This window comes from Gobio gobio (genome assembly GCF_949357685.1).
Source record: "Gobio gobio genome assembly, chromosome: 6".
In the NCBI taxonomy this organism is placed as follows: domain Eukaryota; kingdom Metazoa; phylum Chordata; class Actinopteri; order Cypriniformes; family Gobionidae; genus Gobio; species Gobio gobio.
Window position 1 is genome coordinate 53,166,097 of NC_137102.1, and position 21,629 is coordinate 53,187,725.

Below are 21,629 nucleotides of genomic sequence, written 5' to 3' on the forward strand. Positions count from 1 at the left end.
TTTCTCTAAATAATGTTGATGTGGCAACTAGTAAATACACTAAGTTTCATTCTGGCATGTGTGGAAAGTGCTAAAACATGGTGTGACAACTAAACCCGCGTTAGGTTGTGCCTCGCTCTCCCTATACTTATCAACGTGGTATGGTATGGCAATATATAATTCTATAACATTATTTTGCCAGTTTTGGGTGGGGTTTTTCTTGGAGTGGGCGGGTTTTGGTGAGCTTTTGAGCTGGAAATCGTCGGATCGATTGCGCAACACTGAACACAACTTCAGCTCTTAATGTTTGTTACAATGGCAGTAGATCATCTGCTTGCATTCTTCATCCTTCTCATCTGTATCACAGGTAATACACTCAATTATTAAATGTGCATAAATAACTGAAGTATCTTGTTTTCAAGTGATTTATCTTTAATGACGTATAGAGCATGTCCAGCAGTGGCGTAGCAAGGATTATTTCATAGGGGTGGCCGGGCAGGGGCCAGCAACCAGTCTGGGGTGGCACAGAAATCTTCATTTATTTCAACATATTGTTATTTAAATAGTAGTGAATTACCTTGATCATGGAATACTGAGTGAATTTGAACATTCGTGTTATTCCTCACCCCCAGGGATATTAATAAAGGGGCTCACATTATAGCTAAAGTTAAACTTGCTTAGTCAGCTTGGTTCTGCTTCTGGTTCTGGTAGCTTGTTCTCCATTCTTGCATCTTCATTGGTGAAACATGCAGATAACTTCATAGCCTAAATTATTCTTCACTGAATTTTATACGCTAATCAATGAACTTTTTAACAATTCTGAGTTAGACTGTTTCTAAAATTTGCAACTGAAAAAGTAAACACTGAATGTTTAACTTTATATATTAGTTATAGTATATTAGTGTCAAAATAAATAATTGCAACAGTTCTATAATAAATTAAACTTGGTACAAATAAAAAAGTGTTTCCTGTATTGAATCCCCATGTGCAAAAATGTGAATAAGTGCTGAAGTCTTTGGCAAGCCGTTTTTACTTTTATTCATTCACAGGACATTAATTATTGATATCAACAATTACATTTTCACAAGTTAAGTTTAACCCCAACACCCCTAGATACATAAAGAATGCTACATTAAACAATTTTTTAGGGAAAAAATCTAATTAGCCCATTGCATAAGTTCCACCCAGTACTGGGCAGTGGGCACTCATGCAACCTAAGCAATGACGCACGCACATCCGAGTGAGTGAACGAGACGGGTGGAAGTTAGCAAAGGGCATAATAAAAAAAAACTGGAATGCAGCCAAAGAGACATTTCTGCGTTTAAATAAACATAATTCTTGTCAAGAAAAAAAGAGACAGACACAGCATTAGTGAGCTCCTCCCCTTCAGTCTGCTATAGTTCTGCATCTCATGAACGGCATCTGCTCCTGGTGAGAAACCAATTAAAGCACCAGAGAGCAAGAGTGGTTCATTTCTAACATTACTTACACTAGAGTGTTAAAGAATAATTTCTGTTACATTATAAACTGAAAAACAAATGTTTATCTGACTTTCAACTGACTCTTTCTACAACTTTACACAATGATGTAAAGTTAGCCTACAATGTGGGATGTAGAGCAGGTGGTATAATGCCTAAAACCCACTTAGCTGTTATAAATTCATTGTAAACCACAGCTTAAAGGTCACAGGGCTTAAAGGCCCCATGGCATGAAATTTTCATTTTATGAGGTTTTTCAACATTAAAATGAGTTCCCCTAGCCTGAATATTGTGGCTAGAAATTTTGATCGATGTAAACCGAGTTCTGGCTGTCTTTCTCTGCCTTTGAGAAAAAGACAGCTCAGATGAGCTGATCTTGAATTTTTCTGTTATGATGTCATAACAGGTCTGGTTACCTCCCTTTCCTCCACCCAGAGAATTTGGCACGCCCATGCGAGCGCCATATTTGTTTGTCCTCGAGAGATCATGGCTTGTGAACGAGTGAATGCTGTCAGTTTCTCAGTGTTTGGATGTACAAATGAAAATAGACGTCTTTTTTCAGTTCCTTCTGATCTGTGATCATTGATTTCTGATGTGTAGCTAATTATTCAAGTTCACACAGAACTTTATTATTCGTGTACACGCTGCGCTGCGGCTTCTCTCTCTCCCGACAGAATGGTGTTTTCGTGTTTTCTATCTTGTGAGTCAGTGTTTTTGTACGTCCTCGTTGCGTCTATCTGTTCTAAAATGTGCAAACAGTCGTGAGTTTCTGCTCAACATCGGCAGAGTCACATCTTTAGAGATAAACCTCACGCACGCCGAAGCTCGGGCTGCACCGACCGGTCGGCCTTCAACATCACCGACCCCCAGTACTGCATCTCGCCCACAGCGGAGGCACCAAAGCAGCGCAAGATTAAGCAGAAGGGGGGTAAGCGTGAGGGCATCTGGGCTAGGCTAGCTAACTATCCCCACAATAAACTGGATGTCTTTGTTTGCGATGTGTACTCAAATGCGCGTCACTGACGCTTTTCATATGATTGGAAAATATCTAAAAATAATGCTATAATCAACACTTACTCGTAACACGTTAATCTCGACAGCTGTAATGGTACATTACATGTGTTACAAAGTTGGTAGAATAAGGAGGAAGGCGGGCTCTGCGTGACTGAGACTCATGTTTATTCAGAACTCTCAGATACAAACAAAATAAACTTGCGCCGACAGCGCTCTCATAACTAAGTAGTTACAATATAACTTTGTTAGCAATTGCTCCGTCTCTGGTCCAGTAGTGATGTCCGGTTCGCGAACGAATCGTTCTTTTGAACCAGTTCTTTTTAGTGAACGGGTCGAACCAGTTCACCAAATCGGACTGAATCATTCTAAACTGTTCGCGTCTCGAGTCAGCGCTGATCCATAATTTACTAAAGTTACTAACTTTCTGACTTGAGTGACAGTCCCTCCAACTAGAAATAAACTACTAACCTGAAGTATATGCTAGTAGTGTTGTCACGATACTGGAATTTCTAACTTCGATACGATACCTCAAAAAGTATCGATATTCGATACAATTTTCGATACCACGGGGAAAAAATGCTGCATATACTGTCAAATAGATATTTTTAATATAATTTATTTTTTTCTCTGTTTATTTTTCTCATATATAAACATTGATCAATTACCATTACAATGGTCTCACAAATATTTGCTAACTAATTGTGTTGCAATAGCTTACATACAGCACAAGAAAGCTTGATTTCAAATTGAAAGACGAGTAAACAGTAATAAAATAAGAACAAATAAACAAATGACTAACAATAGCACAAATAAATACAATAGAATAAAGATAAAAATGAAATAGACTGCTTTATTTTTTCAGGTAGGTCTCACAGTATTCAGGTAAATAAACTGAATAAAAAAAAAACAAAGTAATCAAATTTAAAATAACATTGGATAATCTTCATTATAAAAAATTAAATACAGATGAATTCATAGGAGTTACACAAGTTAATCAGTCAAGAGCAGCAGTTAGTGATTGTTTGTCTTTTTTGAATTATAAATAACTGCTGTCCCTTTAAGACCTGAGGCACGCATGGATCCAAACACTGTTCCTGCTACACTTTCTTCCTGAACTGTTTACAGCTGTGTTTACGTTAATACTCACCAAGATGGACATTGAGATATTTTTTGAGTGTATTTGATCATTAATAAGCTGGAAGAAGGAGCTAATTTTTGCCCTTGTATGTCAGAGGAGGCTTTATTATGGTATGTGTGTGCACGCTTCAGATGCGAGCGCGAAATCTGCGGGAATGAGTAGAATTAACGTTATGTGCAATCCCACGTGAAATTCAGACCGGTCACACCCATACTAACACGCAGTCATGAGGAAAAATCCGCAGAACACGTGTTCGCCGTGTTCAGAGGGTTAACCGGAGTGAGAGGCGGGTGCGTGTCAACTCCTGTCGGTCGGAGAGGAGAGGAGAGCGCGGCTGGTATCGATACTATAGAAAAGGATACGATACATGTCGGAAAATCAATACTTTTGACAACACTATTAGGGGTGCACCGATCCGATATTAGGATCGGATATCGGCCGCGATACTGACAAAATAGCTGGATCGGGGATCGGAAAAATGAACAGATCCACAAGCCGATCCAGGTGTTGTTTTTTTTCGTCGCAGCAGAACCTACGTCATTCGTCAGCTTCACGTGTGTTGCATGCTAGAAGCAACATGACACGAGCCAGAAAGTCGGCTGTGTGAAGGAGATATTTCACGCTTGCCACGCCAACTAGTTCGTCGGCTGTTTTCAATGTCTGCAAAGTAACTTAAATGTTTCGAGGGGAGGTGGTATCACTGGAAAGTCAGGGTTTTTCCTGCATTGAACATTTTTTGATGGCCGCCAAAGCCTAATTTGATGAGTAATTGTGATTTACGAGTGATGTAGAATAGATGCTGCGCTTGTGACTGAGTGACAGAGAGAACGATCAGAGAGCTCCTCCCCGCGCACACTCTCTGGGTCTTCAAAATAATAACATTTTATTTATTTAAAGAAGTTTGATTACATTCTATTTTAGATTTGAATGCACAATTGTTTTTTTTAAATAAATAAGAATTCAACACTTTACATACATCTATTATTTTGTCTTAGTTATGTTTAGTTAGTAAAGTCTGGTGCCTTTAGTCTCTTCAAGGAAGGTATAAGGTGGAAGATATACAGTTTATTATTAATTCAACAATAGTATCGGATCGGTATCGGGTATCGACAGATACACAAAGCCCAGGCATCGGTATCGGGACTGAAAAAGTCGGATCGGTGCACCCCTAAACGCTATATGCTAGTAACTACAACAGTTCACTGAACTGAGACGTGCTGAGAGAACTGATGAGAAGTGATCTCAGGTCCATCCGTCTCTCTGGCAGACTCGTGCCTGCTTGTGCCTCGTAGACCTCGTTAAACCACTCCCCCTCCACTACAAGACCTAATACTCATTTCAGATGCAAAGATGTCAGCCAATCACAACAGTGGGCGTTTTTACTGAAGTCTCACAGCAGACACGCCCCTTGAAACAAGGCATTCAGCCAGAGGGCAAACATCAATATAGAAAAAATGCCTTTTATTTCTAAATTATGACATTTTATGATGTAAAAATCATACTAACAATATAAGTAGACGTCAGGATACATTATAAAATAAAATAAAAAAATCCATGCCATGGGACCTTTAAAAACGCAGAATTATTAGGCACGTTGATTTTCTGATCATATTTTTTTTCCAGGCACATTTGACCAATTCCAAACCACAGTAATCCTAATAACTACTATTGATTTAGTATTTAATAATGTATAAGTGATGTATAATTGTTCATGAAGGCTGGAAATGAAAATCACCTTATATTCAGGTGTGCAGAATTATTAGGCATGTTTTCTTTTACAGATAAATTGAGCCAAAAAAGAGATTTAACTCAGACTGAAAAGTCAAAAAAGTATTAAATGCCCATGAGAAGCATGCAATACTAATGCAATACTAGACATTGCAGTTAAGGCATGACCATTGGACAGTGAAATGCTCGTTGGGTCAGCAGGATCTGACAAAAACAGGTGGTGAAGAAAAGACACCTGTTAACTGCAAAAGAATTAAGAATTAAGGTCAAGAATTAAGGGTGAAACCATCAGGAACCCTTTAGTCTCCAGCGCCACCATTTTCCAGAGCTGCAACCTACCTGGAGTCTCCAGAAGTGCAAGGTGTCAGGATCTCAGAGACTTCAGTTAGGTAAAGAATCCTAAAAAATGACCCCCACTAAATAAGAATCACAAGCTGAAGTGTTGTAAAATACATGAAGAAGGTTTTTTTATAGGCTTTATGGACAGATAGGTTGAGAGTGACTCTTGAAGGACCAGCACCACATCCTCTAGTACCACTGTTTGAAGAATTCATCTTCCAGAATCTGGCAGTACGTTTTGGGAGTTCATTTTTAGTCCATCTCTGCAAAATGGACTTCAGGATGGACTAAAATGAACTCCCAAAACGTACTGCCAGATTCTGGAAGATGAATTCTTCAAACAGTGGTACTAGAGGATGTGGTGCTGGTCCTTCAAGAGTCATTCTCAACCTATAAAATCTATAAAGCCTATAAAAAAACCTTCTTCATGTATTTTACAACACTTCAGCTTGTGATTCTTATTTAGTGGGGGTCATTTTTTAGGATTCTTTACCTAACTGAAGTCTCTGAGATCCTGACACCTTGCACTTCTGGAGACTCCAGGTAGGTTGCAGCTCTGGAAAATGGTGGCGCTGGAGACTAAAGGGTTCCTGATGGTTTCACCCTTAATTCTTCACCTTAATTCTTAATTCTTTTGCAGTTAACAGGTGTCTTTTCTTCACCACATGTTTTTGTCTGACCCTGCTGACCCAACGAGCATTTCACTGTCCAATGGTCATGCCTTAACTGCAATGTCTAGTATTGCATTAGTATTGCATCCTTCTCATGGGCATTTAATACTTTTTGACTTTTCAGTCTGAGTTAAATCTCTTTTTTGGCTCAATTTATCTGTAAAAGAAAACATGCCTAATAATTCTGCACACCTGAATATAAGGTGATTTTCATTTCCAGCCTTCATGAACAATTATATATCACTTATACATTATTAAATACTAAATCAATAGTAGTTATTAGGATTACTGTGGTTTGGAATTGGTCAAATGTGCCTGGAAAAAAAATATGATCAGAAAATCAACGTGCCTAATAATTCTGCACTCCCTGTACACCTAGGATGACTTGGGGGTGAGTAAATTATGGGCTAATTTTCATTTTTGGGTGAAATATCCCTTTAAGACATCATTGTGCCGACACGAGCCGCAGGGTTTAATATGGATTCGTATGTCTTTGTGTTTTTTACTCTCATTGCTCTCATACTCTAAAATATCCCCATTGACATGCATTATATGACTATCACACTGCAACGGTTGGAGTTAAAAATCTTGGGTGAACTATCCCTTTAAAGCCAAAAAAATAAGTATAATCAATGCAACTTTCATGAAGGAAAATCGCTACAAGCCTTCCTTCCACTGAAACAAATAGTCTTCCTTGACACTGAACCGTCAAAAAAAGTTAGGCAACATTATTACGCCATTAGATGGCAGCAAAGACTGTCTTTATGAGTGAGTCAGTCAAGCCTTTTACACTGGACTGAAACTTCTTGTGAACACAGAGCAAAACTAATGCTGTCAGGGCACAGAAAACCCCTTAACTGTTAAAAGGACAAGATATCGCATCGGACATTCAAACAGATATTTTATGAGTATCCTAGATATTTTATAGGATGAACACACACACACAATACAGTACTCAACATAATACAGTAAGCTTCAATGAACAATATCAATGATAACAAGTATATATTTACGTTGCTAAGATGCTCAAAACCGTTGGGTGAATCAGTCATAGGCATAGCTGTGTTTTATTCATAGACTGTACAACGATTGACTAACAATGCCCACTGTAAACCAGTATGATAACAGTAAACCAGGATAATTGCTTTATTTGTATATCCATGGATTCTTCTATCCTGCTCTATATCCCACATACCCTACATATTTCCAGCATGTTGGATTTTTTTGTTTTCTTTATTGAAAAACTGACTTTTGTCAAGGTCTCATTTTTGCCCACTCTCTTCCAAATTTGGCCTTCTTTCCCTTGAAAAAGTAAAGTACGGGATTACTCTTATTTTTTCAGTAATTTAATGACACTTCTGATGTAATTGCTCTTAGTACTGTACAGACTGAACAATTCTGTATTAAACAATAGTGGATATAACATCTAATGTTAAAATGTAGCCTATGTTTTTAATGTAACCTTCTGCCTTTACATGCTTTGGTCAGTTCAAGAATAATTTATGCAATTTCATATTATTTATTTGAAAGAATTTAAAGGGCAGTTTCATGACTATCCTTGTATTGTTCAACTGGTCAATGTTGATATGGGACTTAGTAATAAATAATGCAATACATTTAGAGAGCGTAATTATTAGTACAGTAATCTAATTACACTGTTGAAGATGTAGTAGCTAGTAATTCATTAACAGTAATTTACCCAACACTGGTGTTAATACATAACAAAAAAAAAACTATTCAGCAGATTAACTAAATGTCATTGTCAAAGTGGCAATGTGGCATGTCTGATGATAACAGATGACAGGAAATAATAATGGAAACAACGCTTTTATTTCCTGATGAACTTTATTTATTTAATCAAATGTGAGTGTAAGTTGATGACAGTAAGATGGAGGTGTAAAATTCAAATCCAAAAGCCGCTGAACTCTGTGTTTGTCTCTCCTCAGGGTTCAGTGCTCAGATCCCAGTGTTTGTGCTGACGGGAGAGTCTGTTCAACTAGATATGCAGACACCAGAACAATATACAATGATTTGGAGAAAAGACACAACAGACGTAGTTGAATTTACACCACATGGATATATCCTAATATATGGCACTTTTAACAAGGACAGGATGGATTTCAACACTGAAACCTTCTCTCTCACACTGAAGAACACGCAGAAGACAGACAGTGGACTCTATAAATTAACAGCTCTATCAGATCATGAGATAGATCATACTGAATACAGAGTATCTGTTATAGGTGAGTCTCCTTTCTTTTTTGTGATCTAATGTGTTCCAACATTAAAGAAATATCACAAGAGTAATTTCTTCACTTTTCAGTTTTTTATGCAGTCTGCACATTTAAAGGGATAGTTCGTCCAAAAATGAAACTTCTGTCATCATTTACTCACCCTCAAGTTGTTCCAAACCTGTATGAATTTATTTCTTCTACTGAACACAAAGGAAGATATCTGGAAGAATGTTTGTAACCAAGCAGGTCTCGGCAGCCATTGACTACCATAGTTTTTTCTCCCCCAGTCAATGGCTGCCGAGACCTGCTTGGTTACAAACATTCTTCCAAATATCTTCCTTTGTGTTCAGCAGAACAAAGAAATGTATACAGGTTTGGAACAACATGAGCATGTCTAAATTAATTTTTGGGTGAACTACCCCTTTAAAACAGCTTGTGGCACATTGTCTTTAATCCATGATTGTATGTGATACTGCAACAACAATGTGTGTTTAGACGCTGTGGAGGCTCCTGTCCTGACTGTAAACTCAAACTGGTCCAGCAGTGACTCCTGTACTGTGAACTTCACATGCAGAGCTCACGACCTCATGATTCACTCTAGCTATCAGAACGACATATGCTCTCCAGAGGAAGTGACATCACATGAGATCAACACTCTCACCTTGGACTGCAGTGAGGAATCCATCATCTGTAACCATAAAAACCCAGTTAGCTGGAAAAAAGACAGAATAAACATCAAACAGCTCTGTGGAGGTAAATGTCTGCTTCTATTCAAGACGTGTACGTACATACTGTGAACATCATCTACTATTTTCACAAACTGCTTTTGGTTTACAGATTGCAAGTGGCACCGTTTTTATATACTATAGATAATTAAGTGACTAAAGTTTACTATGAATAAACCGATTACTGCAGTTCTTCATCTTTTCCTTTCCAGAGAATGAGAGACTTCCGACCCCAGGCAGTTCATCTTACACGCCTGTGCTCCTTATTGTGTTAAGTGTTGTGGGAGTGATAATGTTTGGTGGTTTGGTCCTTTTCTGTTGCTGCAAGTATAAAGGTATGTTCATCTCTCATTTATTAAAATATTAAATTAAATATGTTGGAATATGGAAATTATATTTATAGTAATAGCAGTCAGTCTGATACATGAGAGAAATCAAATATACAGCGATCAAATGCAAACATGTTTCCACACCGCTTGTAATCTGTGCTGTGAACTTCCATTCTGACCTCTCTGGTGTAAAACAACACCCTTTATTCTATGTTTTTTGTCACAAAAAAATGTTGAAATAGAACATGACGTATGTCCGTGACGCAATGTTAATTTAGTTGACGAATAATTTTCGTCATAATTTTCGTCAACAACCTTTTTTCACTGACGAAAACGAGACGATAACTAAATAAAAACTAGTGTTGGATGACTAAAACTATGACGAAAACTTACTGTCATTTTCGTCAACAAATAAAAACGAGACGAAAATGTTAGGGAGGGTCGATTAGGGAAGAGATCCAGTCAGAACTGATGTCCTGTGTAACACATTTGATTTGAACGTGTTGATCTAACCGCTGGAAAACACGGCGCTGTTGCGCTTCTACATGCTCCCGCATCCCCAATCCAGCGCTCCAGAGCGGCTCACAATCAATGAATAGCACACATTTATGCCAGGCAATTGTTTATGAACTAATGCTGATGAATAAGGACAATGTTTACTTTACGATGTTTATATAGTCATATGTTTTAGACGGTTGTAACAATGCATATTTTATAAGGCACAGACGTTTCAAAATAAGAGTCATGTGTATTTCGAGCTTGTTTATAATTTAAAAGTCACGCATTATATATTAGTTTTTGGTTAAACAATGAACTGTATTTAATTTCATTCCCATTTAATTCATAGTCAGCAGAAAAGACCCATATATTTGACACATATTTAATAAAGTATCAGGGTTATAATAGTTCACTAAAACCATTCAAATAAATAATTACTTGAAATTAAATAAATGTTAACTGAAATAAAATAAATAAATAAAAAAAAACTTATTTGAAGCTTTAGCTTTACCTGATATGGCCTACTAACTAAAACAGAAATACAAAGTTATAAAAACTATATAGATGTTTTCAAAAAACCAAAAAAGTGAATTGAGCTCTTTCGTGTATTTTTGATGTCAAAAACAAAATGATGTCAAAATTAAATGGAGCTCAAATGCTTAATGTATTAAAATTTAACTAAACTCATTAGATTTTAGGAGACTAAATCTACAGTAGATTTAGTCGACTAAAACTAAAAACAATTCAGGTGACTAAAATATGACTAAAACTAAATGGCATTTTAGTCAAAAGACTATGACTAAAACTAAATCAAAATTTGCTGTCAAATTTAACACTGCCGTGACGTCACTTGCAGGTTTCTGAAAGAGCATTTTTGAAGCCTATAGCCGGTCGTTACCATCTTGGTCACTGTCTCTAGTGGCCAGTTGATGAATTGCAGTTTAAGTCAAGTTCAAGAGAGACCGTGGGAGGTTGCCGCTTGGTCAAAATCAGCTCTGTTCACAGCGACCTGTTTTGTTGCATGTCTCTTTAAATGCTAATGAGCTACTGCGTAAACAGCCCCATCCTTTAAATGCAACTTCGATGCGAGTCCAGCTTTGAGTTGCCTGAGGTTTGAAAAACAGTCAGGCGAAAAACGTTTGGCAGACACAAGCGAGTTCTTGCCCACTCTGTCTGGGACATGATTACCTTCATTAACAAAAAAAATCAAGCCATTTTGCTTTTGTTTCTTCTGAAGCTGGGATTAAGGGATGTGTAAGGGATTCTGTACATCCAAATGCATGCCAGCCAGGATCGCTTTATTGTTTAATCGTAGTAAAACGAAAGGCACATTCGTTAGCCGCTTCACTATTTGTGTACAAAATGGGGTGGGAAGAGGCGGACACTGTATGTTGTTCGGAGGCGGTATGGCTGCATGTGTTCTTTGAAGCAAAAAAAAAGCTATAAAAAAATCACTAAACCATGGCTTCAAAAATTGCTTAACTCATTTTGATGAGTTAAAGTAAAAACACATGTTGCCACTTTATTGATCATATCATTTTTTACAATGAGGTTTGTTTTATTTCTTTTCAGATGGGACAGGAGATACGGGCACCATCACCTACCGTACAGTGTGACACCAAACACCTTCATCTGCTCATGACTGTTAAAGCTCAGACTCAACTGGATAAAAAGAGTTTGATGATTGACTAGACTCACAAACGGAGCTTAACGTCTTCATTTATCTCTCTGACTTATGACTCTTGTGAAAGTGCACAAATGCTCTTACTGTTGTGAATGAACTAAAGTCAGTTACTGCAGATGTTATGAACGAGTGCTTTTATATAAAGACATAATATACATTTAAAGATGTTTACTTTCAAAAACAAGCAGACAGGCTGGACATATAATTACTTGACATGTTTAATCTTAGTGATTTCTAAAGTTATTCAAGCCTGCCGGCTGTGTATGGACGTTGTTTTGTGCCGCTATTTTGTATTGAAGTCTATGGGAAGTCTAGTTTATTTTCCCCTAAAAAGGGGCGGTGACGAAATTGACCGCTCATATGTAGAGCATAATGTACGTACTTCTTTTTATACTGCTCTCTTGTGTTTAAGTTTAATAAAGTAAGCTTCAGGTTGCCTACAATGATTTGGGTGAGCACATAACGCGGGGCTAGTTGTGGTTTAAAACTTTCCACACATGCCAGGATGACGACGATTATGGGTATTCCAGTCTATGATAGAATGACAGTCAGGGTTGGAGTGCCCTCTGGTGGTGATCACGGCACTCACACTGGTGAATTATGACACCTGCACAGAGTCCTGACCTCAACCTGATAGAACACCTTTGGGATGATCAGTTTTACTCAGTCCACGGCATTACAAAGGTGAGTTACACAGTTTTTTTTTTTTTTTTTACAGGACATTAAAATCAGGGATGCATCAAAAAACAAAATGTATTGATCAACTCTTGGGCAGTGTACTCCTTTAGACTTTACAGTAATGGTTCGTTTGATATGTTTAAGAAGCTTTGGACTGGTTGGAATTGGTTGGTTGCTGTCTAGTATGTGAGTTATATTCTTGATTTTTAAAATTAAATAAATGACAGTCGCTTTTCTTCTTCGGTTTGTTCCAGAATGATGAGGTTCCTCGTGTTGGCTGTTGTTCTCATGCGGGTCGGGCAGTGAGTGTGATGATTGATTTCCTGTCATAAAACGCACTTCAAATCATCTATGAAACTCTGAGAATATTTATACAGAAAAATACAATAAGAAATCACTTACTACCTGTAGTCGAACTATTCTATATATGTTTTGTGGTTGATATGAGATTTCTGAAAATGTCCACAGGAGAATAGCAAAAACATGTCCAAACTACCAGCCCACCAGAGAAAAATGCATGTGCCGCCGCCATGTTTCACACAAAACCATGTTGATGTCCATTCAGACAATAACAAAAATTGGCTGTTTTTGGGCAGTGCATGTAATATTAGCTATGGAAGCTTGTTTCCGCTACAGAATTAAAAAAATAAAAAAGGAAGATTCTCGCAATTATGTGATATAAAGTTGCAATTGTTGTTTTAATTGTTTTATTCCATGGCAGAAACAAGCTTCCATATAATATAAAGGTAAAAAAAAAATTCTGGTTTTGTTTGAAACAGCCATTTCCAAAAGTGCATGTCCATGTCAGACTGTGAGATGCAGAAACATAACTCCTACATCAACATCAAGTGCTGCAGAAGGACTTTTGCAACATCTTTGACTGATCTGAGCCTGATTGACAAAACATCTTTTATTAAAATACGTTACACATGACTGCTTCTGAAGCGTTACTTTAAAAATATAAATATTTCCTCATTGAATTATGAGTTGTGCAAACTACAAAGTCTCAAAGTGGCAATGGTCGTTAAAATAAACTAAAATAAAAGCATTTTGGTGCTGTGATTTTTCTTGCTTTTTAATTCAGATATCATACAAAAATACATAATTCTCATTCACACAAAATTGTTTATCATATCAGTTTGCTTTGTTGTTGTTTTTTAACCTCTCCTCGCATTCTGTAACAAATCCTTCCCTCACGGGTCAAAATGAGCCCTACAATTATATTTATTTTCTTTTTTTGTCCATCAGAAAGCTTATATTATTTCATTTTGGTAATATTTGTTTCTAGTTTTTAATGCATATACATTTGTACCATTGAAATACTAGAATTGTATCAATAAATATTATAATTTTAGCACATTCTTCACATTCTTTCAACTTAAATTCAAAGTAATTCTTCAAAACGTATAATAAACCAGCTCAAAATATCTCACATTGTGTACATTTTTGTCTTTGCCGACCTCTTGTGAAAACAATATATATATATAAAACATGATATTTCACGACTCTTGCCACTATATGGCCTTATAGCTCTATATGGAGCAAATGCACTCTTCCGCTGGGTCCTAAAGTCAGTTCTTGATTTATCACTTCAGTATGCGTTCAGATACACATGTAGAGATAATAAAATAATTTTGGGTGAAGTTATAGCATTTTTTTTTAATGTAAGCGGTCAAATTGACCCGTGAGGAAAGGACTTTTCAACCACATAAACTCCTCGAATCCAGTCAATAAAATAGTTAATTATGTAATTTAGATATATAAGTGTATTTTGTAATGTGGCATCTGTATCCTGTGTACAGTAATTGTTTCAGCAATAAGGGTGATTTGAAATTGCATTGTTTGCTATCGAATGAACTGATTGTTAAAAGTAGACTATTGAAAGAAGAACATACAGTTGTGTTTCGGTCATTAAACCAAATGTTCTCATTACATATCACAATTATCTTGTCTTAAAAATGTACACATTACTTGTAAAAATGTATGGAATAAAAAACACTCACCATTCAATATTTATTTATTTATTTATTTGATGCAAAGGTAGTAAAGTATAGGCTAGTGTTATAAATACACAGATTTTTTTTTTTTAATGAAAATATAAAAAAAACCTTGCAGGATTTAATTTTTTATTTTATTAATGCCAAACTTGTATTATCAAAAATACAAGTTTAGTGAAAATAAGTAAAAAGATACATACAATGAAAAAATAATAAAAGCAAAACATAATTTATACGTAAAAAGTTGTTCTTCAAAAAACAAGTTTATTGCCTTAAGAGCTTAAAGATTGTTAGATGATGAAATATTGTGGATGTACTGACGGCATTTCTTCTAAAAACAGTGAAAGGATTTTGAAACGGCGCTTCATTAAACGCCATAAAGTGCGAGATAGATGGAAGTAAATTAAGCATCTCATATTTGACAGCTTTTTTAGGATAATTTCGAAAACAGGCCTTTATAATTTACATGATTCATGTAAAATAATTAACTTTCGATGTGAAAGGACAAGAAACATTAACGAAGCTGTGTTCATCATATTAGGAATCATTTTAATAATTAATGTGTAAATATTGTGAATTAATTTAATAAACTTATTTAGGCTCAAATTTATAACCTTGGTGATTAAAAAACACTTATGACCCTGCCCGTGCACGAGTTAAATAACAAGAATTGTGTGATGATTTCTTAAATAAATCTGTTTTATTCTGCTTTTCCTAAGTAGGTCTACAATGCAGTCCTGCACGGGTGCGGGTGACCCGCGAATATTGCTGAAACGGGTGAAAAACATCCTATCTGTAAATATGCCTTGCCTGTATTTCAAGTTGATCAAATAATTTCAAATCCATATCAGGTTTTTTGTGACCATCACGCGGCGCGCGCGCGCCTTCCCAGGAGAATCACAACCTTGCCCGCGCGATCTGCCTGCACTGCAGTCCAGATGGATCCTGAGGAGTTGAAGTAAAGATCGTTTATTGGATAGCCGCAAATGTGGAACTTCATCGCCGAGGAAGCGCGCAGATAACTGTGGTAACAAACCAAGCTCAAGCAGTTCTATCAACAGTATTTTTATGCTGGCAATAAACATTTTTGTAAGTGTGTCTATAATATGATATGCTAAATTGATTTTATTTCGGGTGCGAGTTGGGTGTCGGTTCTATTTTTAGCGGTTTAGGGTGTGGATTTTAATTAGTGCTGATGGGTCAATGCGGTTTTAAACGCTGCAGGTAGGGGCGGGTGCAGATTTACACAATCTGACCCGTGCAGGACTCTGCAATAATGGACTCGCGCTACAAGCCGAAGCCCCGCCCACAGCGCAGAACTTCTCTGCGGCTCTGGAATGTCATTTAGAATGTGACGTCACAGTAGCTCGGTATAAAGAATCTGACTTTGCTCAATCTGCACCACTTGCTATTCCTTGATGATCGATTTACTGCTTCTCGTGTCTTTCACTCGATTTCTGCTTAAACCACTACAACTTGCTTGCATTTTAACTACATTGATTTATTGCACCATTATTACACCATTTTTAATCTACACAACTATTCAGCATCGATAAATAACACACATTGACCTCGCCTCACACTGCAGGTTAGTCTAGCAAAGGCATCAAAATGCTGTTTACTTTGCTAGGATTGTGCGCCTTTTTCCTGCGTGAACGTAAAGTCAACACCGACTCACAGAGTGATGATGGTAAGTGGATTGTTCATGTTATGAGAATTTGTAACTCTTTTTGCTTATTGGAGTCTGCACTGGCTCAACGCTTATTTAAGTTTTTTTGGAGGAAAGTCAAAAATTTTAAGTCATTTTATTAATACTGTAATATTTATGTCATTACCATCTTTAGGTGAGCCTTCTGCAGTGGAACCAATCGCTCTTGACCTTGAAGTGAACGATGAACGGAGTGAAGACCATGACCATGAGAACGACGACAGCAGCCCAGAGGACACTGTGGCACCTCAGTTGAGCCAGCTGCAGGATGAAGAGATAATAATTATGGGTCAGTTTGTTAACATAACCCAACACACACACACACACACACACACACACACACACACACACACACACACACACACACACACACACACACACACACACACACACACACACACACACACACACACACACACACACACACACACACACACACAGACAGACGCTTTAATCAGCTGTTATACTTTACTACTTGTACTTTAAAATATGCTTTGTTTAAGGGTAGTGGGAAAATAACACAGAAATGAACTTTTTTTTTAAGATTTCATTTAAATGTGTGTATGTATGGGTGAAGTTGTATATTTGATACTGATTTTTTTAATGCCTACAGTTTTCTTAAATAGTCCTGTAGTGATGAATTGAATGAATAATGAATTTAAAGGCATGAAGATTCAATTTAGTAACTCTATTAATATTTGAATATTTAGTAACACTGTTAATATATGAATATTGTTGAAATAGTTTTAGATAAAGTAGCTGCTGTGTGCTGTCACTGCTTGACATTTTATGTCAACACCTCTTATTTTTCTTTTAACAGACATCAATTCCTGCCCCTACGAAATCGGCTTTCAACTTGGTGAAGGAGGCTTTGGAACTGTTTATGAAGCAATTCGTTTGGAAGATAAGCTTCAGGTATCAATTTTCATTACTTGCAATATCTATCTAGATAATGTTGTATTATACTCTCTCTTATCCAAGCACTCTTGGGTGTGTTCACACTTGACGTCTTTTTTGACAAGAAAAAGTTGACAAGAGCGCTCTTTTAGTAGGCTAGGCTAAAACAAATACACTGAAAGCATTTGGTTCAAAATGGCAGCGAAATTGAGTTTTAAGACTTTTTCAGGCGATAATGTACTTGTTTAAAGCTCAAATCTGTGGTTTATTTATAAAGAGAGCGCCTATTTGAATATTTTATCTGCCGTTTTCGGAGTTGTGAGATCCAGTCGATCAGCGGCACTCAGCGCTCGTTAACCCGCCGAGAGCTGCCTTTCCTCGGCTAGTCATTCTGAGATTTGCCGCTGGCTCTGATATAATTTGTCTTGTGTATATCTAAAGGGCGATCTTTGGTCTCATGGATCTATAGTTTGTTCCCTGGCAAAATTGTTTAGGCTGAGAGCAAAGTGAAGTTTCATTAGTTTATATTTTTAGGCTATTTAACTTTACGTTACCGTTGTAGCCTAACGATGTTTGACTAAATTGTTTGCTTTATTTATTGTATAGCTTCTTATACCTTTTCTTATGCTTTTATAATGGCTATTATTGATCACACATAAACTTACATTTAACAAAAAAGAGACTTATGTTGTTTAATTTTATTACAGAAATAATCATATATGCACAATTGTCTGAACCACATATTAATATGTTTAATATTGTTTTAAATGTAAACGAAAAGAGGCAGGGTTGTGTTTTTATTTCGCTTTATTGTAGATTAAAATATACATAATAGATATAACAGATATATACATAATAGAGATAACAGGCACCTCCACTTCCAGGTCTTGCTTCTCGCTTGTTATTGGTCTCTGTCAAAAAGGCGCTTGACGTAGGGCGTTTTTATCAGAAAAGTTGAACTTTTTTCAACTTGAAAAGACGCGCTGAGCTGCAGAAAAAGACGTTGGCGTTAAAAAAAGCGCTCACAACTTTTTTTAAAACATGGTTTACTCCATAGGATTATAATGTAAAACAGACGCTGGCAGCTTCAAAAAAGACGACGCTCTAAATTGTTAGACATGCTCTTCATGTTTAAAATTTAATTTATGAAACTGTACATGTCTGTTCAGGTTTAATGATTGAAATATGTGAACTTGGAATAAATGTATTCTAACGCAAATCCATTTTCTGTTTTTGTCCATCAGGTGGCGGTGAAATTTGCATCTAAAGAGCATGCAGAATATGTCAGCGTTGTAAGTAGTCTTTGCTCTCTCTGTTTTTCCTCTCAGTCGCTGCGTTTTAATTTCATACATCTCATATTAACATTAATCACAGACTATATAAATGGTTTTTCAATAGACAAACTACCACTGTCAACAGTTTATTCAGGTTTAGTTTAGATACTAGTATATCATAACATCTGTGTTTTTCCTAGGACTGTTATTCCGCCCCAGTTCCACTCGAGGTTGCTCTACATGTTCGAGCAACTGAGTCCAGGGCTCCTCAAATAGTCCAGCTTCTGGACTGGCAGGACGAAGCTGACCACTACATTATAGTTCTGGAGCGGCCCATGCCCAGTCAGTCCTTGGATGAATTTTTAGAGAGCTATACAGGCACCATGGGTGGGGAGGATTTGGCCCGTGTTATCATGTGGCAGGTCACTCTCGCTGCTCAGGTGTGCTGCAGGAAAGGAGTGTTCCACAGAGACATCAAACCAGAAAATCTGCTGATTAACCCGGACACACTTGAAATCAAATTAATCGACTTTGGATGTGGCGAAATGCTTACCTACTCGGGTTACACATCCTTTATTGGTATGTATTATTCTTGCATAATAATGGATATCTAGTCAAAATGGATGTGTAAATGCAAACTTGCAATTAAGACAACATCTTTTACCTCCAGGCACAGAAGAGTACTGCCCCCCGGAATATTGGACAAATAAAAGATATCACGGGGAACCAGCGACAGTATGGTCGCTGGGAATAACCTTGTTTGTGATGCTGAGTGGGGGGGATTTTCCAGAAAAACAAGACCATGACAAGTTCAACCAAAACACCTGGATCTGTAATGAATTGTCGCAAGGTGAGATCTTAACTTCAGCAAAGGATCATTTTAATCCTGAATCTTACTAGAGAGAACAAACCAACAATGCAGGAAAAGGAACATGTGAGCATAGTGGCTTTTGTGAAGTTTAAGGTAATAATCGGACGTCTCTCCCATTTTTCTCTACAGAATGCTGCGATTTTATTTGCAGTTGTCTGCAGAACAACCCAGCGAAGCGAATTGAACTGGAGGAAGTCAGTCTCCACGACTGGTTTAAGGTATTAATTACATTTAGAAGATTTTGACACTGGCTTTAATTCGATATGTGCTGAATATGTCATATAGTCCGATGACAAATTTTACCTTTGGAATTTTTTTACTCTGGTTCTTTTTTTTACTTAAATATTAAAGTGTGGCCTCTTTTTGTTTGTGTATATATGTATGTATGTTGTTTGTGTAATGTATTTAAACAATAACCTGATTTCTGTTTTTGTTTCAAATTGCAGAGTAATGAGGCACCCCATGCTTCTTATACTGAGACTTCTTACACTGCAGTGGAACCAATCGCTCTTGACCCTGAAGTGAACGATGAATGGAGTGAAGACCATGACCATGAGGACCCGAGCGACGACGACGACGTCTTTTACAGCTGCCCAGAGGACACTGTGGCTCCTCAGTTGAACCAGCTGCAGGATGAACAGATCCCATACTTGACCAGCAAACTAGGATCCCATTCTTTTTTTACATTAAAAAAATAAAATTTACATAATTTCTTAAAGATGCATGAATTGAAATTATATTCTCTACAATTTATCTAATATTTTAAGAGACTTATTGACCTTTCCTTGTGTGATAGTATAAAGACTCACTTGTTAATAAATTAATTATGGAAAATAATGCAGGACATGTCACAGTACAGGCTGTTTTTTCACAAACTATTTCTACCCCTTTCTTTAGGGATCAACATAAGGAACTACAGCGCCTTCTCCTTCATGGTAAGTTCTTACTGTACCTCATGCTTATTCATAATGATCTGCAGGGGGCTGTTTTATGTTTTTGGTATGTTGTTATATATAGTTAAGCTCGGAGTCAAAGAATACAGGTTTGCAGGAATCCTGGAATTGGGTGCCTGAATACCAGGACTCTAGCTGATCATGTTTCTATCAATAAGAGAACAATCGGTCTTTGTTTTTTAGTGAGCATCTTTATACCATTTGTTCGTTCAACCATCCGACTGCTGTTTCCTGTGTTTCTATGGTAATGTTTACTGTACTGCCCCCCCCCCCCCCCCCCCCCCCACACACACACACACACACACACACAAACACATACTTGGGATGAAAGATGAACCAAGTGCATTAATGCATTTTGGAAGGGCCCAAAATTGTGGTTCACTGTCTCGTCAAGCAGGACTGTGATGTCTGAAAATGAATGAGCACTGTGCCAATGTTCGTCCGACTGTACTGTACTGTATTTTATTTTATTTTTTTCTAAACTGTTTTAATTATTCTTATTTCTTTTTATTATTTTTTAATTTCTTCTATGTAAAGCACTTTGAATTGCCACTGTGTATGAAATGTGCTATATAAATAAACTTGCCTTGCCTTGCCTTGCCTAGGTTTTAGTCTTCACTGACCCAATATGCTTGTAAATCATTTAAGGGCATATATGCAAGTGAAAGAGTTGCAATGCAGAGCCCTGCTTCACTGTACCTTTGTACATTATGATGTACATTTGTATTTAAAGACATAAGTTGACATCATCCAATTCCACAAAAGTAGTGCCACAATTCAAAGATGTGGCTTACCATAAACCATGATGTAAATATCTGAAAGTGACAACAAAGGCCCTTTTATGGTGCCGGAGGAAGGAGTGGTGTCCTGCCAGTCCAGCATTTATTTGAAGAGAGAGTGATGGTAGGTGACTGGGGCCAGTCTTGCTACTATCATCAGTCCTTAAACCCAGCACACAGTGCACAGGCTCACATCCTCCAGGTATTGGGGAAACTCTGGGAGGCCCTGACACGAGTACTAGGGTAGTACCAGAGTACCAAAACTAAATAATTTAACTTCACTTTTATTTTACTTTACACAAGTACCAAGAGTACAGAGCACTGCCTTTCCCTGGTGGTTCATCAAACAGAATTAAACCCAAAAAAGCACTAAAAGAACTGAAAGTCCCAGGGCTAGAGATATTTTTTGACTGAGTAAGGCTAGGTTTCACACACAAGTAGGTCTACATAACTAATGAGAACTACAAGCTGCATAAAAAATATTTCATCTACTTTACTAACATAATAAGTATATTACACTGGAGAAAAATGCGAATGAAAATAAAAGGTATACAACTTTATAGATTTGTTTTGGAAGAGTTTTGTTTTGACACAGAAGGGGTAACAGTAGATGGTGGAAGCTGAGAGTTTTTAGCAGCTATAGTGCCATAGAAAG

General features: G+C 37.1%; 1 protein-coding gene across 1 annotated transcript; it reads left to right on the forward strand.

The window, feature by feature from the left end:
• The first annotated feature begins 38 nt into the window (after positions 1-38).
• LOC307128663 (uncharacterized protein) lies at positions 39-14,503 on the forward strand. Its single transcript, XM_079820599.1, has 5 exons — positions 39-346; positions 8,294-8,590; positions 9,077-9,334; positions 9,519-9,641; positions 11,706-14,503. Exons 1-5 carry the CDS (start codon positions 283-285, stop codon positions 11,747-11,749), a joined length of 786 nt encoding a protein of 261 aa, XP_079676725.1. The 5' UTR covers positions 39-282; the 3' UTR covers positions 11,750-14,503.
• The last annotated feature ends 7,126 nt before the right edge of the window (positions 14,504-21,629 follow it).